The sequence below is a fragment of the Physeter macrocephalus genome, chromosome 14 (assembly GCF_002837175.3).
Source record: "Physeter macrocephalus isolate SW-GA chromosome 14, ASM283717v5, whole genome shotgun sequence".
Taxonomy (NCBI): Eukaryota; Metazoa; Chordata; class Mammalia; order Artiodactyla; family Physeteridae; genus Physeter; species Physeter macrocephalus.
The window spans coordinates 24,285,929-24,313,140 of NC_041227.1; the positions used below are offsets into that span (position 1 = coordinate 24,285,929).

The window sequence follows — 27,212 nt, forward strand, 5'->3', positions numbered from 1 at the left end:
ACGGTGTAAATGTTCATTGGAGCTTAGGCCAAGGATCTTAAACAGGCTTAAACTTTACCCCAGGAATTCCACTTCTCAAATTTGTCTCAAGGAAAAATCTTGAGATTTGGAAAAATATTTTTGAACAGACAAGCAAGTACATCACCACATCCCATACAAAAATCAGAGAATAGGAACTGTCCTAGGAGTCTAACAATAGAGGATTGTTTACATTCATTTACATGTATAAGGATTAAAAACTAAAAGTGGAATTGACTCCTCTCCCCTGGCTGCAAACAAGCTCAGAGCCAATTTGAAAACTAATCAGTAATCTCTCCACTGCCCCAAGTGTTGGTGAATTTGCTTCCGACCTGGTCCTGATTTACTATCTTTCTTTTTTTTAAATCTTCCTATTTTAAGCATCTCATTTCCTCTGCCCTTAACAGCCTCCCAACAGAGGAGTTTTTGTCTCTAGTTCACTGCTCTGTACCAGCATCTAGCACGATGATGGGTGCATAATAAGTGTTCAATAAAGACGTGTCCCATGAATGGACAAATGTCTCCACAAAGCTGACTTCAAATCTTCTTGGACATTAGGCAAATCCTCCCCAGATGAAAGGTACTCACCCAGGGAGAATTCCCTGGCGGTCCAGTGGATTAGGAGTCGGCGCTTTCACTGCCAGGGTCCGAGTTTGATCCCTGGTCAGGGATCTAAGATCCCGCAAGCCCCGTGGAGTGGCCAAAAAAAAAAAAAGAAAAAAAAAGGTAATGACCCAGCAATTCCATTCGAAGGCCCAGCAACTCCATTCATAAGAGTGCAAGTGTCTGTACATTGAGGAATGTTTCCTCTAACATTGTAACAGTGCGAACATGGGAAAACCCTCAGTGTCCATCAATAGGGGCCTGGTTAAATCAGATAGGATTCATCCAGACTATACAGCTATTGAAAAGGAAATAGCAAGTCTATAACTGCTGATGTGGAGGGAGCTACAAGACACGCTTCTAAGTTAAAAGGCAAGATGCTAAATAGTGTAAACAGTGTACATATGAGTCCATGGTTCAAAAAAAATAATAATAACATGAAGAAAGAAGTCTAATAGGCCATGCAAGAGTTATCCTGAGAGCACATTTGGGAGGTTCCAACCCCAGTCCTGCCCCTAACCAGCAAGTGACCTTGATTAGCACCTTTCCTCTCTAAGCCCATCCTCCCTTCTATAAAAACAAGGATGAGTTATGACCTCCTGGTGGGGTTACTGAGAGGATTAAGGAAGAAAATGCATATAAATGCCAGGCGCCTCTCTCAGAGTGAGTACTCAAAGATATATTAGTTAAAATAGAAAATCATTTCTCTCGTCACAGGATGGGAACAAAGATCATTTAACTTTTTTTAAAAAAACCTTTAAAATGTATTCTGCAAATAAATCGAAATTTACAAAAGAGTTGCAAGAATAATACAAAGAATCCCTGTATATTCTTTACCCAGAGTTACCAATTGTTAACATTTGCCATATTTGCACTACCCCCTCATTTTTTTCTTGAACCATTTTATCCCTCTTTACCTTATACGTTCACCATATATTTCTTAAGAAAAAAGACATTCTCTTACATAAATCAAGTACAATGATCAAATTCAGGAAATTAAACATTGATACAATATTATATCCAATCTAAAGTCATGTTCAAATTTCATCAATTGTCCCAATAATGTCTTTTTTAAAAATTGTGGTTAAAAATATATATATATCACATAAAATTTACCATCTTAGCCCTTTCTTTCTTTCTTTTTCTCTCTCTCTCTCTCTCTCTTTCTTTCTTTCTTTCTTTTCTTCCTTTCATTTTTTTTTTGCCATGCTGTACAGCTTGTGGGATCTTATTTCCCCAACCAGGGATTGAATCCGGGCCCTAGACAGTGAAAGTGCGGAGTCCTAACCACTAGACAGCCAGGGACTTCCCTTAGGCATTTCTAAGTGTACAGTTCAGTAGCATTAAGGATATTCACATTGCTGTGCCAATAGTATATTTTATAGCAATTGTTTGCCTCCATCTAGGATCACACATCGCATTTATGTAGTCACCTTATCCTTTTGGTTTCTTTTAACCTGGAAAAATTCCTTAGCCTTCCTTTGTTAATGACTTTCATGACATAGGTGTTTTGAAGAGTCTAGGCTAACTGTAATTTTGTGGCTTTTGTTTTCTGCTTTTATAATAAAGGAGATAATATTGAAGGTATGATGAAGATAATCACAAATGGAAACATAAAAATATCCACAGTACTTTTTCCCTAGTTTTTGGTAGAAAGAGCATCTGGAGTTTGTCCCTCCTGCTAAAATGCAGGATCCCAGTGGTGATGGAGTTGTTCTGTGTCTCTCTATCATTGTCAATATCCTGGTTGGGAGATTGCACTCTAGCTTTGCAAGATGGGATCTGTGCACAGAGAGAAACTGGGGAAAGGGTGCAGGCATCTCTCTGTATGATTTCTTAAAAGTGTAAGTGTGAATCTACAATTGTCTCAGAATAAAAAGTTTAATTTTTTAAAAGATGCCCTTTGGCATTTCAGAACCTGAAGTGTCAACAATTCTCCCAGGGAGAACCTAGCCCCTTGGTGAAATTCCCAGTGGGAATCCTCCAGCCTGAGAAAGGACTTCTTAATGAACTCCTTTCACTTGCAGGGGTGGGGGGAGGGGGCCTCCTTTGCCCTCTGCAGGGACATTTTAAAGTGAATGAAGGGGGCAAGGTCCCTCATTAAGGCTGAAATGGGAGCTGCTGGGGGCGGGGGTTCTCTAGAAGGAGGCCTGGCCCCAGTTCTGCATTTCCTGCTACAAAGTTATCTCATTAACAGTAATCACCACTCCTTTCTATCTGAGAGTGGATTGTGAAGGACAACATTGGAAAGATAATTTTTATCTACTGTCCTTGTTAGTTGCCAACTTCTTAATAATAAAATTGAAAAATTGTAAAGACCTGAATAGGCAACCAATGGGGATTCATTATGAGCATTATTATATTCCTGCTCAGTAGAATATTATGCCGCATTTTATGATGAGGTTTTTGTAGCATTTATAATTGAAACCAAGAATGCTGTTGTGTGAGATTTTGAGGTTTCTCTTAGAGGACTTGGAATTCTTCTCAGGGCTGAGGAATGTGGGTTAGGAGAGCAGGGTCCTCATCAGGGAAATGAACCTGCCACCGGGTTCCTGTTCAGGCTGAAATGCTAATTTCTGGGTGTTCTCAGATCAATCATGGTCTAGTCTCTCCCTAACCTGAAAGTTTGTCATCCTAGCGCTATTTTGAACCCTGAAAGTCAGAACACGATATCCCTTAACCCTTCTAGGAATTTCTCCTAAAGAAATAATCAGATGTGGAAAATGAATTGTGTACCAGGGTTCTTATTGCCATCTTCTTTTTATAAGATTGAAAAATTGGAATACTATTAATAACAAGCATTTATTGAGCACTTACCGTGGGCCAGTTGCTGTGTTAAGTGTTTTACAAGCATTATCTCATTTCATCTTTTCTAGTAGGTTGTATTATTGTCTCCATTTTTACAAATGAAAAAAGAAATGGAAGCACAGAAAGGTTAGTAATTTGCCCAAGACAACATAATTAGTAAGCAGAGGAGACACGTGTAAATGACAGCAAAAACACAATGTGATAAACATTAAAATAGAAATAATATGAGGGACAAGAGGTAGACAATGCAAAGTATTAACATTATACACAGGGTGTCTTTGGGTGCATAAAATAAAGCCCAGCATGTGGTAGGCATTTTAAAACGGTGATTATTTGTACCTCAAACTTGAATGTGATCATGAATCACCCAGGGATCTTGTTTAAAATGCTGGTCTAGGGTAAGTCTGGGAGTCTGCATTTCCACCAAGCTCCTGGGTAATGTCCATGCTGCTGGTCCAAGGACCACACTTTGAGTACCAGAGATTAAATACCTTGGCAAAGTGGGAGAGCTCCGAATATGTAAAAACCAAACAAATCACAGCGGCCCCAATGACCTGTGATGTGGAAAAAGACTGGAAAACAATACAGTTACTGTCCTGCTGAGGTGTTGGGCTGAAGTTTCAAGTGAATTTCTTTCCCTTGCTCTATTTTCTGTCACATTCAATTCCACACATATCTATTGAGTGCCTCAGCACCAGTCACTGTGGGAGCAGAAATGAAGGAAATCTAGTGGTTTCCTCAAGGTTATTATTTTTTTTAAGTTATAAATAAAGAAACACACTTAAAATGGGTGCATTTCATTGTATATAATTTATACTTGAACAAAGTTGATTTAATACTTAAAGATATGAAGAAATATAAGTCCCTGATAGGGACCTTCTTTAATAGGTTAAAACTATTTTAAAATTAAATTCCTGGACAGTGAGTCAGGGGGTCTGAGTTCAGTCACCCGAAGGCTTACTTTCTTTCAGGTACCTTGGACTTTGGACAGGTGCCCTGTATACATTCTCAAAGGACTTTGTACTTTTTGGCATCATTTCATAATTTCACCCACATGTGATTTTTCACATGTGTGTCTACCTCCCTGACTAAACTCTGACTTCTCCCAGGTTTTGCCACTGTGGTGTCCCAGCACCTGTCAGGGCAACTGCCCCACAGGTGGTACTCAGGATTATCTGTTGAATGAATGTATGAAGGAATTTTTTCATACCCTTTCCGAAGGGATTTTTAGGGAAGGGTAGAGAAAAAAGCCTGGTGGAGAAAGCCAGCCAATCCTCCCCACACTCCCCCACCCCAGGTATCTAGGAACCCTCTCCCTACCCTCAAGGCTGGGCTCAGGGGTAGGTGAAGATGCTTTGGGGCTTGCAGGGCTCAGGTCTTAGATTCCAAGGAGCATGTCTTGGTTTTCTCATCTGTCCAGTGGGGATCAGGGTAATTAATACTTATCTCGGGCTGCAAGGGGTCCTTGGGAAGAGAGCATGGGGGTTAAAATGTTTCAGGCGCTGCAGTGATTATCACTGTCTCAATAATCTCCCCCACCAACCTGACCACCTTCCTGCCTGGCACTATCACACTCCTTGCACTTCTTTGGGTCAGTGTTTCCTCCACTCCAGAGTTTCTCCAACTCTGGTCTTTGGGAAGTTGTTGGAAATGCAAAATTCTCAGGTTCTATCCCAGGCTTTTCTAATCAGAGACTCTGGGGGTGGGGCCCAGCAATTGGTATGCCCTCGAGATGATGCTGGTGCAAGCCCAAGTTTGAGCTTTTATTGCTCTGCTCTGACCCAAGCTCTCCCAGAGACACTTGGCCTGCCTGTTCACTTTTCTATCCCCAGTGCCTGGCATCTAGGAGGCATGCCCTAAATATCTTCTGATGCATAGTAACGATGTTAATGAAAGCAGCTAGCCGTTGGTTGCGGACCTCCAGTGTGCCAGGCTATCTTCTAAACATTTTAAGAGGGTGAGCGCATTTAAGGCGCCACCCCCGGGATCATTTTACGAATAATGAAGCAGGTTCCGAGAGGCCAAGCTCTGAGCCCAGGGGGAGATCACGCAGGGAATCCCGCGTTTCACCGCTGTGCTGCTCAGCGCCCTGGACTGGGCACAGCGGTCGCGGGTATCCGGGGCTCCGCGAGGGCGCCCCTGCCCCGCCCCACCCGGGGTCCGCGCGCGTCAGCGGCTCGGTAAGGGCGCACCCGGAACCGGTCCGAGAGGAGCGCGGCGGCGGCGGCGGCGGCGGCGGCGGCGGGCGAAAGTGCGGCTGCGGAAGCGCGGCGAGGCCGGCGGCGCGAAGGAGGAAGTCCGGGGAGGCGCGGGAGCTGCGGCGGCGGCGGCGGCGGCGGCGGCGGCCAGTGGCGAAAGTGCGGCTGCGGAAGCGCGGCGAGGCCGGCGGCGCGAAGGAGGAAGTCCGGGGAGGCGCGGGAGCTGGGGGTCTGCGGCGCCGAGCGGACGCCATGGGCCGCCTGCACTGCACGCAGGACCCCGTGCCCGAGGCCGTGGGCGGCGACATGCAGCAGCTGAACCAGCTGGGCGCGCAGGTGGGCCGGGCGACCGCGGCGCGGGATCCGGGCGGGGGCCCGGGAGGGGATGGCGGTTTAGGCCGCGGCCGCCCGCTGTGCGTTGCGGCGGTAGGGGGGGATTCGGGGAGGGGCTGAGGGGAATTGGGGTCTCAGGCTAGTTTTGAGGGCCGAAGGATCTCGGGAGGCCTAAGGCCAAGTTGAGGGATCCCAGGGGGATCTCGGGGACCCAGAAATGGGACTGGGGGACTTCTGGGGGTCCTGGGAACCAGGAGAGTTTGCAGGGTCCTGGAGGGGGGCTGAGGGGAGTCTTGATGAGGCCGAAGGTAGTTGGGAGAACCGAAGTAACAGACTAAGGACCTTGGGAGGCTGATGGAGTTTGGGGGAGCCGTGGAATTTGGTGGGCCAGGCGAGGGACTCTGAGACATTTTGTAGGAAGGCCGGGGGTCTTGGGGAGACTGAGGAGGGTCTTAGCATCTCGAGGGGGCTGAAGGAGCCTGGAGTGGGGGCAGGTCATCAGGGGGTGGGTTGTGTGTGTAGGTAATGGCCAGGCCAGAATGGCTCTGTGGGCAAGCGATGACATCCTGTCCTCGTCGCCACTCCCATCCCCCCCGATTAAGGGAGATACTGGTAGTCCCCAAGGAAAGAAACCATGTAGCCTACACAGCAGAAGGCGGGTCCTTGATGGTAGTGGAGCTGGCAAAGGCTTTTTCTCACTATTCAGGCCGCAGGTGCCAGCCAGTCAACCTTGAAGTCTTCCTGCTCCTGTGCTGGTTGGGATGCCCCTTTCATACCACGAAGTCAGACAAATTAAGCAAGTTAAAATGTCACTTCTCACCATCACAGCAAAGGTGCATTTATTTCCCCCAGTGGCTTGTCACTTCCCAGAAGGTGGGGCCCCTCTCTTTCATCTCAGCATCCTCACAACTTATTGTTTTCTCATGAAGTAACACTAATTGTAATGCCAGTCATGTTCTACGGCTTCAGTGTCCAAGAAAAATGAACTGCAAGCCTCAGGTCTACTTTTACATTTTCTAGTAGCCACATTTAAAAATTCAGAAGAAACAGGAAATGAATTTAATGTGTTTTCTGTAATCCACTATATCAGAATATTATCATTTCAGTGTGTAACCCACATAAAACATATCAGTGAGATATTTCACTTTCTGGTACTGAGGTTTCTGATTCTAGTGTGTATTTTAAAGCACATCCGAAATTAGATTAGCCTTTTTCAAGTGCTCAGTAGCCACACATGGCTAGCGGCCACTGTATTTTACAGCCCAGTTCTAAGCGCTTTTATGTGTATTAAGTCACCGAGTTCTTGCAACCACCCTAGGAGTCAGGTACTATTACCATTCCCATTTCACACATAAGAAAAATGGTTCAGGGAAATAAATTGGCCTGTTTAAGGGCAGGCAACCAGGAAGTGATGGAGCCAGGAATTCAGGATCGGACACCTGACTTCAGATCCTGGGGAATTAAACACACTAGAATAGAGCTTTGTAGGTGATCTCCCCAATCAGGTAGTTTAGCTTTTACTTGTTTATGTATTGGGGCTTTCTGAAAGACTTCCATTTGGAGAATAAAAAAGATTCTGCTGCTAAAAAAATTTTTTTTAAGCTCCTGGATTGTATGATCTCTAAGGTTACCTCCAACTTGGTATTCCAAAGATAATCCACCTCCTTTAAGATCAGAGCTGGACTCATTTTCTAACCTTGAAACGCACTTTAAACCTTTACGTTTGTTTTTAATACAGAAAGCTTTTTCCTGATGAGCAACTTATCTGAGTCCTTTGGGCCATTTTCCCCCCTTTTCTTGGGTGATCAAACTTCTCTGAGTAGCCACTCTGTTAGCTGAACTTACCTTGAAGTCTGAGGCCCAGGCCTCAAGGAGAAAAAGAATCATTGTATTAATGTTGGCATCACCATTTATTGCTTATTCGGTGGGTATTTATCTGAATGCCTATGCACCAAAGAGCCACTAAATCCAGTGAGATTTACAAAGGCTTGATGACTGAGGCCTCTTGTGCTGGGGAAGTTGTGATCTGCTGGGGCAGGTCAGAAAATGGAGACACCGTAGAGCACTGAGTGGATCTGCATGTGCTCTCTGATGCCGTGGACAGTCCTAGGTAACGTGGAGCCTTGAGAGTAGGTAGGATTAAAAAATAATCACTTTTAGAGTGGTTATGAGAGGATATTCAGAAAAATATAAAGAAGAAAACAAATGGTCTACAGTCTCTCACCTAGCAACACACACAGTTAGAAAATTCAGACAGTATTCAAAGGTATAAAATTAAAATAAAAACACCTATTTCTCTTGTCTCCAGAAATCATCATTTTGATAGTTTCTCATGTATCTTTATAGAAAAAAAGTCTGCAATCTGCCATCATATGTATGGGTATCCTTTAAAAACTTTTTTTTTACACAAAAGGGAGTGTGATATTCCTTGAAACAGATCTAACTTAATTTAACCAGTCCCCTATTAATAGACACTTAAGTTGCTTTCAGTTTTTTATTTTTAAGAACAATGCTGTCAACAAACTGTGTCTGGGTTTACTTTTTAGAACACCTGTGAAGGGTATACTTCTTGCAGTGGAATTACTAGGTCAAAGGGTCTGATTGTTTAAAAAAGTAGATATGGATTTTGCTAAGTTACAGTCCAGAAAGGTTGCCCCAGTTTATCTTCTCAACAGTGTGCAAGCATGTCGGTTACTTTCACCAACACTGGTGTCATCAGACTATTAGTTTGAAGATCTGATAAGTGGAAAATTGGTATCTCCTTGTTTTGCTGATTTGCATTTCTGATCTGGAATGATCTTGAGCATCTTTTCATATGTTTAACTGGTAAGAATAGTTAAGATTTTGATTTCATGGATATTCATGAGCAGGTGAGCATTCCAAGGAGAGACAGCTATGCAGGTACAAAGGCAAAGAATGGGGAAAGTGTTTAGGGAAGATTTATTCAACAAATACTTACTGTGCACTTACAATAATTAAGGTGCAGTTGACCATACAAAGCTGGAGGAGGAACCTTCTCTGTTAAGGCAGGTTTGTGTTCCTTATCAAGATTGAAAATTCTAAGTGCCCCCAGGTGAGGTTCCAAGAGGGAGCCTCAGAACTTAAGAATCTGGGTAGGTCCCTTTCTTGTTGGGAGTGTCCTGGTATCTTGGCAGGGCTTTGAAGGATAAGGAGGTTTTGGAAGAGTGGCGATAGGGATGGGGGTCTGTAACAGCCTACAAACCACAGTAGCTTGAGGCCCCTCTTGAGAGGAGAGGCAGGGATGAGACCACACAAGGAGCCCGAGCCTGAGTGCTAGGCTGAGGCCTGGAAATGGAAAAGCAGCTGGAGGCCTTCTCAGTCGCCCCATTTTTTAAAAGGCCCCTGGTGGCATAGGAAACACGGTTGGCCAAAGATCTGACAGTTCCACAGATCTGCAGCAAAAAAAAAATTAAAGAAATAGAGTAAAACTCACAGTTTGAGGACACATTCCCAAGCCAGTCTTGACTGTTCTTGTTTTCACTATATCAGCATTTGGGCAACGCTGATACCCAATATCACAAATACTGCAGAAAAACAGCCCCTGGACCAGCATTGGTTAAAGTGTTCCCATGGACTATCCATGAAGTTTTGAGAAAGCAGACACCTCTATGCCGTTGTGTGGTGGGAGTGTAAATCCGTGCAACTTCTTTGCAAGGCAATTTGGCAATATTTTCTCAGAATTTAAAATGCATATATCTTAGAGAATAAACTAGTGGTTCCCAGTGGGGAGAGGGAAGGGGGGAGGGGCAAGATAGGGGTAGGGGATTAAGAGGTACAAACTATTATGTAAAAAATAAATAAGCTATAATGGGCTTCCCTGGTGGCGCAGTGGTTAAGAGCACGCCGCAATGAAGAGTAGCCTTCGCTCACCGCAACTAGAGAAAGCCTGTGCACAGCAATGAAGACCCAACACAGCCAAAAATAAAAATAAATTAAATAAATAAGCTATAAGTATATATTGTACAACACAGGGAATATAGCCAATATTTTATAAAAACTATAAATGGAATATAACCTTTAAAATTTAAAAATTTAAATTAAAAAATTTAAAAATTATGAATTACTGTGTTGTACACCTGAAACTTATATAATATTGTACTTGAACTACACCTCAACATAAAAAATGCATATATCCTTTGACCTAGGATGCATTTTAAGAGTATATCTTTTTTTTTTTTTTCACCGCACCGCAAGGTTTGTAGGATCTTAGTTTCCTGACCGGGGATTGAAGCCGGGCCCTCGGCAGTGAAAGCTCAGAGTCCTAACCGTTGGACCTCCCAGGAATTCCCGAGAATATATCTTATAGGCATACATGTCACAAAGAAATCTGTGGGAGGATATTCATTGCAGCATCGTTTACATAACACCAACAAATACACCCATTAATGTTCATTTCTAGGGAACTAAATTATGCTAAGTCTTTACCAGTTGAATGTCATGCAGTTGTTAAAAGAACTGGGTAGATTTATATCTGCTGACATGATTGATCTCTAAGATGTAATTGAGTGAAAAAAAGGTGAGGTGCAGGGAGTGGGTTCTGTATGATCCCATTTGTATTTAAAAGAAATTAAATGAAAATAAAATGATGGGAAGGCCACAGAGGTGTTAGCAGTAACCACCCTGGGGAGTGGGACTAAGGTGGTAGGGGGCAGGGAGGGAGCACGACATTTTATTTTATATTCTTTTATGTTAGCTGGGTCTTTTTAAAACCTGCATAAATTTTATATTTTCAAACGCTAGTTTTATATTTTAAAATAGAATAGATTTTAGAATAAAATAATACAGAGCCTTGCCAGGGGTTTGCGTGGAGTTTAGTGTCGTGGGAAAAAGGGCAGATGCATTTGACAGTCATATTACATGTATAGCTTTGGGGGCTGTGAGCTGAAGTATCTAATCTTTTTTGTTTAAATGTTATATTGCTTCAGGAAGGTGGCTCTATTGGCATAGTGACTTTAATTGTAGCTGTGGTAATTGCTACTGTTTGTTTAGCCTCTAGCCTGGCACTGTACTGGAGGCTTTGCATGTGCCAATTAGTACTGTTCTGGAAGCTATGTATTATTACCTTCATTTTCCCAATGGGGACTGAATCACAGTGAGGCTGAGTTACTTGCCCAGGGTCACATGGGTGGTCAGCAGAACAATGATTCACATCTGGGTCTTTTAAACTCTTGTGTGTTGATTTTCCCCACTATGCCACACACACTGTGTCCATTGGGAGGGAACATGGGAAAGTAATGACATGTGTCTCAGTCTGCTTGGGCTGCTGTAACAAAATACCACAGACTGGGTGGCTTGAACAGCAGAGATTTATTTCTCACAGTTCTGGAGGCTGGTGATTCCAAGATCAGGGTGCCACCAGATTCAGTTCCTGGTGAGAGCTCTCTTCCTGGCTTGCCTTCACGCCATGTCTTCATGACGTGCCTCACAGAGAGAGCTCTGGGGTGTCTTCCTCTGCTTACAAGGGCACCAGCCCTATCCGAGTAGCGCCCCACCCTTATGACCTCACTTAACCTTTGTCACCTCCTCACAGCCTCTCTCTCTAAATACAGTAATACCCTGTATTTGGTCTTAGGACTTCAACATAAGAATTTGGGACACACATCTATTCAGTTCTTAATAATACAGTACTGATAAAGAGGTTCACATGCACAAAAGAATAAGAGACTCTTCTAAGACAGTGTACAATAACATTAAACTTTACTGTTTTGTCATATACTCAACAAGATGTTTATTGTGGGAGAAGGAAACCCAGAAAACATGGATAGACAAAACAAAAAATAAAAATCATCTAAAATCTTGCCACACAGAAGTAACTGCTTTCAAAAGCAAGGTAGAGAAAAAGTTCATATAATACGTTACCATTTGTGAGGGTGAAAATGGGAGAAATTATATATTTGAATTGACTTATGTTTGAATAATAAGTATGTGAAAGTATAAACAAAAAGAAAAGAAAAAAAAAGTAACTGCTATGAATGTTCCAGTGATTTTCCCTTTCAGGTCTTGTGTGGGAGGAGGTTTTGGAGGGGTGGTATTTAGACCCTTGAGATGTATGTGTGAACATGTGTGCACACACTCACCATCTCTCAATATGTATCTCCTAAGTATCCAAATAAGATATATGAGTTTTTCAGACAATATAGTGGTACAGATAGATTGACACTGGTGGTGGGTATTGTGAATATTTGTAACATTTTTTTAAATTGAAATATAGTTGACATACAATATTATGTTAGTTTCAGGTGTACTACACAGTGATTTGACATTTGTTTACATTATGAAATGATCACCGTAAGTCTAGTAACCATCTGTCACCATACAAACTTATTACAGTATTATTCACCATATTCCTTATGCTATATATTACATCCCTGTGGCTAATTTATTTTGTAACTGGAAGTTTGTACCTCTTAATCCCCTTAGCCCACTTCATACCCCACCTCTCTCCCCTCTGTATCTGTAAGTCTGTTTTTGTTTTGTTTGTTTTGTTTTTCATATTCCACATATAAGTGAGATCATATGGTATTTGTCTTTCTCTGACTTATTTCACTTAGCATAATACCTTCTACATCCATCCATGTTGTTGCCAATGGCAAGATTTCATTCTTTTTATGGCTGAGTAATATTCCATTGTATATACATACCACGTCTTCCTTATCCATTCATCTGTTGATGGACACTTAGGTTGCTTGCGCATCTCGGCTATTGTAAATAGTGCTGCAATGAACATTGGTGTGCTTACATATTTTCAAATTATGAATGTTTGTAACTTTAAGATGATCAAAACAGGTATCAACATCTGTGTGTTCCTCTTCTCTCTTAAGGGGCTGTAGTAGGATGGGATGTGGGAACACTGACCCAGGAGTAGAATTTTACTGATGTTCTGTGTTCTCTTCACAGAAGTTCTCAGCCCTGACGGAAGTACTCTTCCACTTCCTAACTGAGCCAAAAGAGGTAAAGTATCTTGTGATAAGGAGTGTTCCCGAGTGTGGGCCTACAGTCCTGAGATGCTTAGAAGGTGAAGGCCTGGTTTGTGCTGTCCCCTCTCTGCAGGTGGAAAGGTTTCTGGCTCAGCTCTCTGAATTTGCCACCACCAACCAGATCAGTCTCGGCCCCCTCAGAAGCATCGTGAAGAGCCTCCTCCTGGTTCCAAATGGTGAGTAGCCTCTCCCGGCAGCCAAGGCCAGAGACATTACTTGAACATTCCCTCAATCCACCGAGTTGGCAAGTGTGCTCTGGGCACTGAGCCAGAGCATTTGGTAGTGAACCAGACATGGGCGGGACTGCAGTCTAGGAAGGGAAGCCAGGTAAACAGATAGCCATGGGAGAGTATAATTGCGGTCTGCATCCCAGCTTCCGGGCCCAGACTTATCTGGTCCTCTACGTGATAGCTGCAGAAACTGAGAGTAAGAATTTAGAAACTTTTATGACAATTTGACGAAGTCTCTTCAGTCTGTTAATTATTTTTAATGGGGCTTTTTTTAAACTGTGGTAAAATAATGCATAAACATGTAACTGACCATTGTAACCATTTGGGGCTTATATTTTGTATGTGTCTCCTCAGAGAATCAGACAGCTGCTATTTCTTTTTTTTTTTTTTTGCGGTATATGGGCCTCTCACTGTTGGTGGCCTCTCCCGTTGCGGAGCACAGGCTCCGGACGCGTAGGCTCAGCGGCCATGGCTCACGGGCCTAGCCGCTCTGCGGCATAGGGGATCTTCCCGGACCGGGGCACGAACCCGTGTCCCCTGCATCATCAGGCGGACTCTCAACCACTGCGCCACCAGGGAAGCCCTGTATGTATTTTTTCATTTCATAGTTCTAGGAATTAATTTTCATTGTACTTTACAAAAATATCAGTCCATGATGGATTGAAAAATTTAAAAGATAGGTCTTTTGCTGCAGATAGTTTGAGAAGCAGGGTTTGCCTTAGAGAAATCAGAGAAAGTTTCTAGCCAGAAGGGAGGTGATCACGAAGGTTGAGCTGTAGGGCTGTCCGTCGTAGCACTGTTTATGACAGAGAAAAATTAGAAGCAATCACATTACCCAGCGGCTGGAAATTGGTGTAACGAGTTGTGGTCCATTTTTAGAGGGGAGTATCACGGTGGTCAAGAATTCAGTTTGAGTTAGTAGGACCTGGGAGTGAGTCTGGCCCTTGATAAGTAGTGTGACTTTGGCTAAGTACCTGATCTCTTTCAACCCCTAGCAACAACCGTCCCCCAGCAGTTGTTCCCCTCCATCTAAGCTTGTTTTTGGTGTGTGCATGGAGTTGTTTTGAAGATTAATTAAGATAATGTAAATAAAATGCTTAGCACAGTACCTCAGCAAAAGGTTGTTCTTATTTTTCAAATTATGTAGTAATTTTAAAAGATGCTGTTGAGGAAAATGTAATGATATGGAAAACCTTTCACAGTATTCTGTTTAATACTGTCTGCCACCGTCCTATTTTTGCATTAAAAAAAAAAGTTAACTGTGGCTCTATCTGGGTAGTAGGACTGCAGATTGTTGTTGTTGGTTTTGTTTAGTTTTTTTTTTTTTTTTTTTTTGGCGGTACGCGGGCCTCTCACTGTTGTGGCCTCCCCCGTTGCGGAGCACAGGCTCCGGACGCGCGGGCTCAGCGGCCATGGCTCACGGGCCCAGCCGCTCCGCGGCATGTGGGATCTTCCCGGACCGGGGCACGAACCCGTATCCCCTGCATCGGCAGGCGGACTCTCAACCACTGCACCACCAGGGAAGCCCTGCAGGTTGTTTTGTTTATTTTTAGCTATGTTTTGTCTAAAAAGTTGCAAGAATTAATTTGGCAATTTAATTAAAAGTTAATTTTATTTAAAGAGAGACATGACATTTGAGCCCGGTCTTAAGGAATGAATAAATGTCAACCAGGCCGAGAGGAGGTAAAATAGCATCCCCAGTTTGCATATTTTAAAAATCAGTAATAAGCTGATCTTCCCGAGATCTCAGCGCAAAGGTGCATTAAAAGTTGGGTGCTTGATTTGTTTGTTCCTGTCGGGACTTCTGTTATATCTTAGTGCAGATCCTTTCCTTTGCTGTGTCTTGTGCTCCTAAGGTTCAGGCGGTGTGAATCAGAACATCCCTGAGGTTTCCAGCTGTGAAATTTTATGATCCTCTGTTTGTGCAGTTCTTGCATTCTTTGCCCTCATGGCAGCTTAAAGCATGAGAACCACAGGCTGGATGGGAACTTGCAGTCTTTTTAACACAGGAATACATTTTCATTATAAACTTAAAACTGCAGAGCTCTGGAGAGTCAAAGGGAAAATCCCCTTTTACTCTCATCCCACTCTTGTCTCTAGGAGTAATCACAGTATAATTTTGGTGTATATCCTTTTATTTTTTTTAATTTTTTTTTTAATATAAATTTTTATTTAGAATTAAAGCTATCCTTTTATTTTTTAAAAAATTTTATTTATTTATTTTTGTCTGCATTGGTTCTTTGTTGCTGTGCGCAGGCTTCCTCTAGTTGCAGCGAGCGGGGGCTACTTTTCATTGCGGTGCACGAGCTTCTCATTGCGGTGGCTTCTCTTGTTGTGGAGCATGGGCTCTAGGCATGTGGCCTTCAGTAGTTGTGACATGCAAGCTCAGTAGTTGTGGCTCGCAGGCTCTAGAGTGCAGGCTCAGAAGTTGTGGTGCACGGGCTTAGCCGCTCTGAACCATATAGGATCTTCCTGAACCAGGGCTCAAACCCGTGACCCCTGCATTGGCAGGCAGATTCTTAACCACTGCGCCACTGGGGAAGCCCGGCAGTGACACTTTTGATGTACAAATAATTATTATATCACGGGCAATATAAATTTGGTTTGTTTTGTGAAAATATTGGCATTTTTCAAACATTTATCCAAATAATAGTAGGTTTCAGAACAATTCCAGCGTCAAAGAGATTTTGGGATTGAAGTTAGGGAAAAGAAGGTGTCCATTCAGATGGAGAAAAGTAAAATTACAGATGGCATTAAAATTATCCTATAAACTTTATTGCACACTGGAAAGAATGTTAAATGACTACACAAATTTGACTGTTTTAATAATTAATTGGGAAATGCAAATTTTTGACTTGCATGAAATATGTATTTGAACTAGACTTTTAATATTTGGATTTTAACTGTTTAACTTCATTGCATATTCTCTTAATCAACATATGGAATTTATGTTTTGATTCTTTGACTCCTACCAACCAAAGTGTTTGGATCAGAAGCATATGCTTCTAATACATGGGAAAGAACCTGGCTAGCTTGTTTTCTGATTGGTGGAAGTGGGAGTGATGCATCGCTTTTGTCCTTTACAATCTTAGGGCTATCCCTTGGGAAAGGACGTAGGATGCAGTATGCAGATACTTTCTTTTTGCATTTGATGAATAAGCATAACAACTATTTGCAGGTAGCAGCATAAAGTCTGTCGTGACCCCTGCATTGGCAGGCAGATTCTTAACCACTGTGCCACCAGGGAAGTCCAGTGTATATCTTTTTATATTTTTGTATACACTGACAGACATACACGTATACATTCATGTAGTTTTGTTTTTCACAAATGGTAATAAACCATAGAATTGCTCTGCGGCTTGCATTTTTTCATACCTAGTACATCATGGAGATCTCTCCACATCAACTTCATTTTTCTGATGACCGCAGTGTACCTTGGACTGAATATATCTTCTTTTAGTTAATCCATTTCCTGTTGCTGGACATTTTAGTTCTGACTCTTCACTCTTAGAAACAATATCACAGTGAGCGTCCTTAGGAAATCTGTATTCTCAACTTATGTGAGCATTTCGTAGGACAGGTGCCCAGAGTGCAGAACCAGGAGTACTTATTCTCTTTATTCTCATTGTCTAGCCTACACCTGTGGGAATGGGGAAACCTGTGAGCTGTTGTGGATACTGGTTTTTCAGGAGATCTCTGTCTGGTGTCCCCCTGCCTCCATTCTTTCCTGTCCTTCTCATCTCTGCTCCCCACCACATTCCATCCTGCCAGACTGCCTTAATCCCTCCTAATCCTTGCGCTCCAGCCTCTGTTCTATCTCTTTCAGAAAGTCTTCCCAAACCATTTCAGTCCACGGTGACCTCCCCTTCCTCTCAACAACCGAGATAGGTTCTTTTATCTGCAGCTCTCATTTTGGACTATAATCATTTTGTTTTCTGTTGATCATGCTGTTTTGTGTGTGTGTATCTCGTGGCCCTAACAGACAGTTCTTTGAAGTCAGGGGCATGTCTGTACTATTTTCCCAAGCCACAGTCACAAGTAAAGTGAAGACATAGAGCAGGAGCTTTTAGTACATGCTAGGTGAGTTGAGCTGAACTTGGGAGACCCTGTGATCCTCCCAGGGGATGCTGGGTGTATATTCTTCAAGCAGGATTGATTATCATTGTTTATAGCAGACTGCTTTCTGTAGATGCAGAGAACGCTGAGGTATGTTGAGTTCCAGGGATGGGCTTTGCAAGCTCACTTGGATTTGAGTCTTGGTCATATCACCTAATGTAGCTATTTGGCCTTGGACAAATCAGCCTCTTGGCGCCGCAGTTTCTCATCTGAAAAAGGGAATAATAAGAGCAGTTTATGGTGTTGGTGTTAAGAATAAATGAGTTAGTACAGTGCCTGCTGAACTTCAACATTATTTATTGATTATTCAGTTAATTTCAGTCCTTTGCCTCGCTATCAGATCATGAGGTAAAATGTTCCTTCCTTCATCTAATGGAGAGGATCTGAATTCACCTCTTGATTATTTAATGCCCCAAAGCTTTTCAAGCTTTTCAAGTTCTAGAATCGAAGTCTCAGGTTTGCTGTACTTCTCAGTAGCTCTCAAGAATTTGTTTTACTCTTCTTTTTGTTCTCATGCAACCTGACTTTTCTCTTCCTGCAGTTTTTCTGCTTGAATTCTCCATTTCTTCCAGAGCATCTCCTAAGCATCTGAGGTAGCTTGTAAGTCTCTTGGCCTCTTCCTCATCCCTTGGCCTGATGTGCCATTTCCTTTTCCTTTTTTTTTTTTTTTTCTGCACTGCACAGCTTGTGGGATTTTAGTTCCCCAGCCACAGATTGAACCCGGGCCCTCGGCAGTGAGAGCATGGAGCCCTAACCACTGGACCGCCAGGGAATTCCCAATGTGCCATTTTCTTTTCAGTCCTAAAGGCTGCCATCCCAGAACAAGTTCTTGGCCCTTCGTGCCTTGTTACGGCAGCAACATCTCCGCTTCTGTTCTCCCATCCCAGATTCCAGTTTGCCCTGGAGTATAGTATAACTTGGATCCTTGGATCCTGCTGTTCCTCTCAACTGTTTATTTTGCATAATAAATTCTGTAGTCCTGAACTTGGCATTCAAGGCCTTCCCCAATCTAGTCTGAAGTGTAAGGCCCTCATCCCCTTCCCTCATCCTGGTCCTGCTTGTGCAGTAAGACCTCATTGTAGGAGTGCAGCTTGTTAGAGCTGAAAGGACCTCGAGAACTCTCCAGCTCAGTCTTCCCCAGATTGGTGTTTTCATCAGAAAAGACTTCAGTGGCCAGACAGGGTCATAAAATACTGTCCCCGCACCCCCCAGCCTTGGAATCTTGGAGATTCACACACACATTAACATATCTCAGGCTCTGTAAAGTCCTTCAATAAAGCAACCTGCTTAACCAGTATCTGTGAAACAGTTAACCATGGACCTCTTCTCTTTTTGGAGGGGGGGAGGGGGGCGGGGGGGGGTCAAGTAAAAGCTTTGTAAAGTGCTGATCTAGTCTGATCTTTGTCTTGGAGATAAAGAAACAGAGCCCTAGAGAGGGGAAGTGACTTACTTAAGATCTTACAGTTGAAAAGCTGCTGCTAGAACCTCCCTTGATTAGCTCAAAGTTTGTGGGGCTTTTGGTTTGGGGTTTTTTGTGTGTTTTTAATGTTTTTCTTTTACTACTTAGTATGTAATTCTTAAAAGCACCTGAGATCAACCTTTATCATCCCATGGACGAGTTGCTTCATTTGTGCCCCACTAATTCTCATTGCTCTCCAAACTGGACTATTTTTAAACAAATCTCAGATATCATATCGCTTCATTCAGTTCATTCAATTCCTAGTTATGTATCTCTAAAAGATAAAGGACTTTTTCCCCCTTATCAAGTCGCTATGCAATTATCGTATCTAAAATTAAAATATGCAGTCAATGTTCAGACTTCCCCATTGTCTCGTACATTTTGTTTGTAAGTGGCATTCTCATCAGCAGCCCGATAGGGCCTCCACCTTGCATTTGGTTCCTAGGTGGCCCTTGTGTGCTCACTTGTCACTTTGGCTCCTTCACAGCTCTGAGACCTTGAGCCACGTCACTTAACCACTCAAGAGAATCAGTTTCTTCAGGAATAAAATGGAGCTAATACTAGTAGCTCATACATTGTTGCAAGAATGGAGAAAGATGGCGGTCTAGTGGTTAGGACTCGCACTTTCACTTCCGGGGCCAGGTTCAGTCCTTGGTCGGGGAACTAAGATCCCACAAGCTGTGTGGTGCAGCCAAAAAAAATTAAAAGAAAATAATTTAAAAATAAAAATTTAAAAAAACCATTTCTTCCCCCAAAATGGAGAAAGATAAATGTAAAGCGCTTGCTTCAATAATGAGTGGTAGCTACACTGCCGCTGGTATGATGATTGATTATCATTATCATCATGAGTTGTCTTCTAGAAAAGATTACAGATAACTTCACAGTAGGGCCATAATTTAAGCGGTTTTTACTTTAATACATTGCAAGATATCTGGCCCTTGTGGGTACTCAGTAACTGGTTGTTTTTTAAGAAAAGGTGATAACTCCCTTTCCCCACTCCCAAAGGAGCCTGTCTGGCTGGGCCAAAAAAGGAATAATCAGCACTGAACGATAGTCACAAATGGTATTTAATCAAATGTTGAACTAAGTTCCCCAGGGTTCCTGACCTTACCCTGCTCTGTTACTTTTCAATAATACTCTATATGGCTTACCTACTTGTTACATTATTGTTTTGGTCTTTCTCCTCCCAAAAGATTGTGAGCCTCAGGAGAACAGAGATTGTTGCCTGCTCAGTTCATTGATGTATTCCAGGGTCCAGCACAGTGCTGGCACATAGTGGGTGCTCAGTACATCTGTGTACAGTGACCACGACCTCTGTTTCCCCGTGAACCTCGCAGGGGTGGATTCAGCTGGTCAGCAGCCTTCAGGGTCAGTAATGACTGAATGAATGGGGCTCACTGTGCTCTCCCATCTGCTTCCTCCTCCAGGGCTCTTCACCAAGGCTTAGTTCTGTTGCTTGGGCTTCCCTTATTATACTGAATAAACTTACATAGATTTTGGCTGGAAGAATAGTGTTTGCTAATTTTCCAACTGTTTCCTGAAACCCTCACCCTCACATACACCTCTGTCTTGTCACCCGTCCTGTTTGATGGCAATGGGGGTTTGCCTAAGGCAACTGTTCCAGTGAAAAGTGGAGCTCAAGGACTTTATAAACCATCCCAGATGGTTATCTGTGTTTAAAGGACATTCTCAGATTTTCCCTAGTGACATGTTCTGGTGACTCCAGCCCTGGAGTTCAGAGTTTTCTATCTGACATAGGGTCAAGGCTGCAGGCCTGTCTTGTGCTTAGGACAAAGAAATCACCAAAGGAAAAAGCTGAAAAAGAAGCTAAGGGCTTGAGGCCTAGCACAATGCAAATATATATATACATATGTATATTTCTAAAGTATGGCTCCTGCCTGCCCCAGGTAATGAGGACGGAGAGCTTGCTCTGGCCCCTGCAGCTTGGTAGCCTCTGTTGTCGGTCACTGTCAAGGCGTGGCCTGGTACCGTCTCCCTGACAGCATCTCAGAATGACCTGGAGTGGAAAGAGCCTGGGTTTGGGGACGCTCTGCCCTGTAAGCCACTTTCTCTGCCACTTGCCAGCTGTTGTGGCCCTGAGCAATTCATTTATTTATTTTTTTTTTTCTTGGGGTGGGGGACATTTTTTTTAATTATAGAAAGTACAAGAAAGAAAACAAAAATGGCTCACAATTTTACTATCTTCACATAAAAAACAGCGTGCAGCTAGAACATTTTTAAATGACACAAAGAAAAACAAAGTCCCACCCAGTCCCTTTCCCAAAAGATACCCACTCTTAAGTTTTTTGTGGATATGTTCAGAAAAAATATGCCTTACATTTGTCTACTTAGCTATAAGATAAGGATATAATTAAAGCTAGAAATAAGAATAGATAATATATACTTCTTTATTTATGCAAAAGGGATTACACTGCGCAGACTGTTCTTACCTTTCCTTTTCTTCTTTCAATTATATTTTGCAAGTAGGCACATCAAGAGCTACCTTATTCTTTTTAAAGGTTGCATAGTATTCCATTGTATGGATTCTTTCATTCAGTATGTGTTTATTGAGTGCCAACCAATGAACAGCGCCAGGCACTTTTTTAGGAGCTTGGGACACAGCAGTAGGCAAAATGGACCAAGTCCTTGTTCTCATCAAACTGACATTTTAGTGGGAAAATTGACAATAAATATGTAACATAAAGTTGGGTAGTTATAAATGCGATGCAGAAAAGTATACTTGAAGAATGGTCAGGGATCCTTTCAGAGGAGGTGCGATTCAAGCAGATTCCAGAATGAAGTGAGGGAGTGAGCATGTGCGGATTTGAGGAAATGTGTTCCCAGCAGAGGGAACTGCAAGGGCAAATGCCTGGAGGTAGGAACCTGCCTAGCAAATTACAAGAAGAGCTAAGCGAGGGAGAGAGCATAGGGTTCTAAAGAAGGCCAGATCCTGCCAGGCATTGTGAGGGCTTTGGATTTTACTATGAGTGAAAGAGGAGAGCTATTAGAGGGTTTTGAGCAGAGGAGAGACATGGTCTGACTTAAGTTTTAACAAAATCACCTCGGCGCCCAGGCGGTTGTGTGGATGCACCAAAACCAACGTACTGTTGCTGACATTTCGTCTCTCCTGCCCACATTGCTGAAGAGCTGCCCACGTAGGTCTCGGTGTATTTGGGGGTGCATAGCTGCAGTTGAGTTCTTGGCAGTGCAATCGTTGACTATGGATTTGCCAAATCTTCTCCCCCAGAAGCTTGATTATTCTGATCTTTAATTTCCTGGTAAATTAAAAGTTACAATAATAATCTCCACTTCAGAGTATTTTGGGATCATCAAACAGAATATTGGATTTGAACTGGATATAAACTAAGGAGCAGCACCCGTGGTAGCCAGGAGTTCTTTGGAGTGTCTGGAATGTAGCCGCTTTCTTGAAGAGCTTTTATGGCCAAGGTTTCCTGGGGTCTTGCCTTTTTTATTTCCCGGTGGTTTCCTTGCTCAGTCTGATTTTGCAGATAAAAGATTTCCTCCCTTTGTTGACATGGTTTATTTTGCAGGGGACGACAGCCTTTAGGATTGTTTTTCTGGAGTGCGATGGGGGTGGAGGCTCAGGTTTAGGGTGTTACTTCAGGGCCCTCCCTGGATGGTGGTGGATGTCTTCTTACTCTTTGATTAGTCATCTTCTGGAAGACTAAGAAGTGGAAAATTTTAAAGCCGCTGCCAAATCGTGACTGGAGGCTGTAGCCTGCAGGTTAAACGTTGAGAAGCCCGGATTGCTGGCAGCAGTTTGTTTTCAGGAATGGGAGCCTGCAAGCAGAACAAAGCGGCTCCCACGGGGTGGGGTTCCCAGGGCTCCTGAGGGGAGGTCTTGATAGCAGCCCCTCTGCAAGTGACTTGGGAACTGTAGAGGCCAATCTGCTTAGTCCACCTGGGTTGACTTCCTGAGGGCTGATCTTCTGCGGCAGGCTGGCCAGTATGTAGATGGGAATGGTGTATAATCTGCCCTGACCAGTGCTGTGGCCCCTGGACCCATGTGGCTATTGAGCACTTGGAACGGCTAATGCAACTGAGGAACCGAATAGTACATTTTCTTTAATTTTAATTCAGTAAAAGTTAAAGAGGGGAATTCCCTGGCGGTCCAGTGGTTAGGACTTAGCGCTTTCGGTGCCGAGGGCCCAGGTTTCATCCCTGGTGGAGAAACCAAGATCCCCGCAAGCCTTGTGGTACGGCCAAAAACAGAAAATAAATAAAGAGCCACGTACGTTCAGTGGTTACGGATCACGCAGTGCAGCTCTGGGCTGTTACCCCTGCACCCTGTCTGACCTTGAACTCCCCCACTTGGCTCCAGGAGTCTGTGGCCTTATTTCCTCAGATCAAGTGCCCCATCCCCAAGTCCATACAGTGTTTTATTTGTCTCTGACCTCATCCATACTTTCTGGAGGGGCCAACACTTGTGTGGCACCAAAAAAACCCCAAAATGTGCTGCCTCGTTCTCCCTGGTCTCGGGGGCTCGTTCCTGCCCGACTGGACTGAGATGGAGCTGAGTCTGCCCGTTCCTGTTGCCATCCCGGTCACTTAGCTTGTACCCATTAAATCCTTACTGCCAGCTGATTGATTGATTTGCCCTCTTTGACTGATTTCTCCCCTCCCTCCTAGGTGCCTTGAAGAAGAGTCTCACAGCTGAGCAGGTCCGGGCTGATTTCATAACTCTGGGTAGGTGACCACCGAGGCTGCTCAGGGTGACAGGCCCTGCAGCCCTTCACTGTGTTCATGTCTCCTTCTGTTCTCTTATAGGTCTCAGTGAGGAGAAAGCCACTTACTTTTCTGAAAAGGTATCATAATTCCCCCTCATCAAGGTTAATTAAGATCGCTTGCTTTTATTTCATGAAAAGAAACAAATGGAAAATGCTGACTAAGGAAAAACTGTCAGTCATCATGTGTCATTTCCCAGCTTAATGTTTTTCATTTGGTTTCATGCAAATGACAGACATGCAGCTTTTAAACAGCACTATTCAGTGCATCTCTAATTTTTTCCCTCTGATTTGACTGAATATAAATGTCATACAGTTTTTGTTCCAACCTGGATTAAATCTTGGAATAAAAGAAAACATTTGTATTGTCTCCTACCCCTCTTGACTCCCCCCAGCCCCTAGATCTGTGCACGTAGGCTGAGCCCTTCGTTCTGCATGCTTACCACTGTCTGTATAAAGACTAAACATGCTGTGTTGGGGGCGGAATGGAGAGGGGGGATTTTTCCCATTGTTATGACTTTGGCTTTTTGCTTTTGTTCCAGTGGAAACAGAATGCCCCCACCCTTGCTCGATGGGCCATAGGTCAGACTCTGATGATTAACCAGCTTATAGATATGGAGTGGACATTTGGAGGTAACTAGTTAGAGCCAGTCCTGGGTCATTTGGGTGATGTAGGGTTGGGTGGCAGAGGCTTTCAGATGACTTTGCTGGGGAAGAGGTCCTTGGTCCCCCAAGGCTGTTGGGTCCAGCACCTGCTTCTCTGTGTCGCTGTCCACATCCGGCAGCTCTTTCTATACACGGGTCTCAGTAAGTTCACTTCCTGAAAAGCACATTCTGCTGTCCTCATACTGGCCCCCACGTGGCTTCTGCTGTACAACTTGCAAGATTGGGGTCTTCAGAGTGAGTCCTCAACCCGTCACTTACTCGTTTTCTCTTTTTTGTGTCACAGTGACGTCTGGGAGCAGCGAACTGGAAAAAGTGGGAAGTATTTTTTTACAAGTAAGTCTTCTCCTGATCTCTGAAAATTGGGAGATTTCTGACTTGGTATTAAATCTACATCGGGTTTCTTTAATATCCAGTTAAACGGATGTTCCACTGAAGTGCCTTGTGTATCTCAGAGCAATGTGGTCAGCCGAAGATGTAGTCACTAACACGCTTACTTTCAGATTAATAGGATCTGGATATTCTTCTTGAAAGTTTGATGGTTCATGTAATCGCGGAAATTGTTAGAAGTTTTGGTGGTGGACGATCCAGACTGCGCCCTAGTAACTCTCAAGTTAGATGCTGGATGCTTTGATGTTTACGTGACAGTTCAGGTTTCAGGAATTTCTTTGCCCAGTTGTCATCATTTTAATTTAAATGTTTTATTTCTCTTTTTCCTTTTTGGATCAGTTAAAGTTGGTGGTTAAGAAAGGAAATCAAACTGAAAATTTATACATAGGTGAGTCCAAATTCCCATTAGAGCCCTTTCCCTTTTTCCATGTTTTCTTCAGTCATTGGGCTTGTGAAGCCCACCACCAGTCATTTTTCCAGAAGAAAAAGTCATAACCAAGCTGTGGAGTCACCATTCTGCTGCCTTTGCTCTCATAAATAATAAGCCGTCAGCAGGTTGGAGGCCCCACAGTTTGAAGACTTCTAGACCTTTTTGCAAAAGGGAAAGGGTGAGGTAGGAATGGCGAATATCGAAAAGCAAGAAGCTCTTGCTGTAGGAGCCACATCTACTGTCCTGAATGACCCCCTTCCACCCCTTCGTGCTGGGGAGTTAATGCCATTTTAAATCCCCGCATTCCTTTTTTTTTATGGAGCTGAGAACTTTCTATGTTCAAGGCTTTAGTTCTTTATTATGATCAATTACCTGTCAAGAACTGCTTAGAGGTACTAAACCAAAAAAGAAAAAGAAAGTCTCTGGGTGGAAATTCATTTTCTTGGATGATTCTGTGGAGTTGGAAACATTCACCTGAAGCTGCATTTTCTCTCCCCAGAATTAACCTTGCCTCAGTTCTACAGCTTCCTGCACGAGATGGAGCGAGTCAGAACCAGCATGGAGTGTTTCAGCTGATTTCTGTCCCCCTGCATCTCCACCTCGCCCCCTCCCTGCCCCCTCCTCCTCCCCGGTGACTGCTCAGAGAGGCCTCTCGCTCCCTTTGGGCCTGCTTGCCTCTTGGGAGCCCAGGTGCAAAGGTTTCTGAAAAACAAAGGATTAAGTACTTAAGGAGCCTGACAGGCTGGTCCTGAAGAGTCTTTGTTGAGGGACCCTCTACCACCTATCTCCCAGGTCACCCACCGTTCAGATATTCAGAGAAGTGATGGCATCTCAGATGCAGGAGAGGAAACAAGTTGAGTCATCTCCCTTTCCAAGTTCCAGAGTAAACAAATGGTCTATCGCTCTACGCACTGAGGACCTTCCCCCGCAAAAGAACAAGGAAAGGCTTGCTTACGGCTGAGGAAGAGGCGGACTCCGTGAATGAAGAACCAGCATGGAGTGTTTCAGCTGATTTCTGTCCCCCTGCATCTCCACCTCGCCCCCTCCCTGCCCCCTCCTCCTCCCCGGTGACTGCTCAGAGAGGCCTCTCGCTCCCTTTGGGCCTGCTTGCCTCTTGGGAGCCCAGGTGCAAAGGTTTCTGAAAAACAAAAGATTAAGTACTTAAGGAGCCTGACAGGCTGGTCCTGAAGAGTCTTTGTTGAGGGACCCTCCACGACCTATCTCCCAGGTCACCGTTTAGATATTCAGAGAAGCGATTGCATCTCAGATGCAGGGGAGGAAATAAGTTGAGTCACCTCCCTTTCAAAGTTCCAGAGTAAACAAATGGTCTATCGCTCAAGATACGCACTGATGACCTTCCCCGCAAAAGAACAAGGGCTTGTTTATGGCTGAGGAGGAGGTGGACTCCCCGTGAATGACACACGGGGGAGCCCCCAGCGGAGTTTGTATGTTTGTGGTGGTGGTGCTTTGCTGATCAGTCTTTAGTGGACACCTGTGTAAGAATACATGCTGGGTCTGCTCTGAAAAAAACTGAGGCTTCACTTCAGGTTTTGCCCTGTTGTGTGTAATGAGGTGGGCCTTTTGAGGCTATTTCAGCTTGTTTTGGTTCAAGCTGACCTTCTCTGGCGGTTAGAAGAAGAATAAAAAAGGTTCTGAAGAACAGGTCTGCATCTGGTCGTCTCTATGCTGGATTAAAGAGTCACCTGCCTTGCAGAGAGCTAGTGCTCTTATCTTCAAAAATGATCTTCCTGATTTTGGTGAGGGCCCTGGGTCTTCAGTGAAATTTGCCGTGGTCCAAAGTGGGAATCCGTAAGAGCAGTTCAGGGGAAACTGAGGTTAAAAACATCATAAAAAGCGGAGTGGATGAATGCTTTATGTTCAGATGACTTTAGTACCACCCTGGCACGTAAGTTCTCCTCCTCCTACCTCTCCCCTTCCTCTCAGAAATTTTCAAAACTTTTGAGTAGATTATACATGCCCATGATTCAAAAAATACATTGTAGAGTAATTCCTTCTCCCGCACCATTCCCCACTTACCTAGTTCCCCTCCCCAGAGGGAACACCTGTCATGAGTTTATTCTGTGTTCATGCATTTGCAAATACACAGGCACTGAGTTTGACTTTTCTTCGCGCACAAATGGTAGCATACTGTACACACCGCGTCCTGCACCTCGCTTTTTCCCACTTAACTTGGAAATCATTCCACATCAGAACAGAGAGA

General features: G+C 43.7%; 1 protein-coding gene across 3 annotated transcripts; it reads left to right on the forward strand.

Annotated features, from left to right (window-relative positions):
- The first annotated feature begins 5,774 nt into the window (after positions 1–5,774).
- COMMD7 (COMM domain containing 7) lies at positions 5,775–25,755 on the forward strand. 3 transcript variants are annotated; one of them, XM_024128540.2, is made up of 9 exons: positions 5,775–5,963; positions 12,879–12,932; positions 13,032–13,134; positions 23,414–23,470; positions 23,552–23,589; positions 24,051–24,141; positions 24,458–24,507; positions 24,901–24,949; positions 25,491–25,754. In XM_024128540.2, the coding sequence occupies exons 1-9, from the start codon at positions 5,880–5,882 to the stop codon at positions 25,565–25,567; spliced, it is 603 nt and encodes a 200-aa protein (XP_023984308.1). In that variant the 5' UTR covers positions 5,775–5,879; the 3' UTR covers positions 25,568–25,754. The 3 variants fall into 3 exon arrangements, with proteins under 3 accessions (XP_023984308.1, XP_054946632.1, XP_007122414.2); XM_007122352.4 differs by lacking the exon at positions 5,775–5,963 and adding an exon at positions 6,752–6,793 and having other exon boundaries at positions 25,491–25,755; XM_055090657.1 differs by lacking the exon at positions 24,901–24,949 and having other exon boundaries at positions 5,779–5,963; positions 25,491–25,604.
- The last annotated feature ends 1,457 nt before the right edge of the window (positions 25,756–27,212 follow it).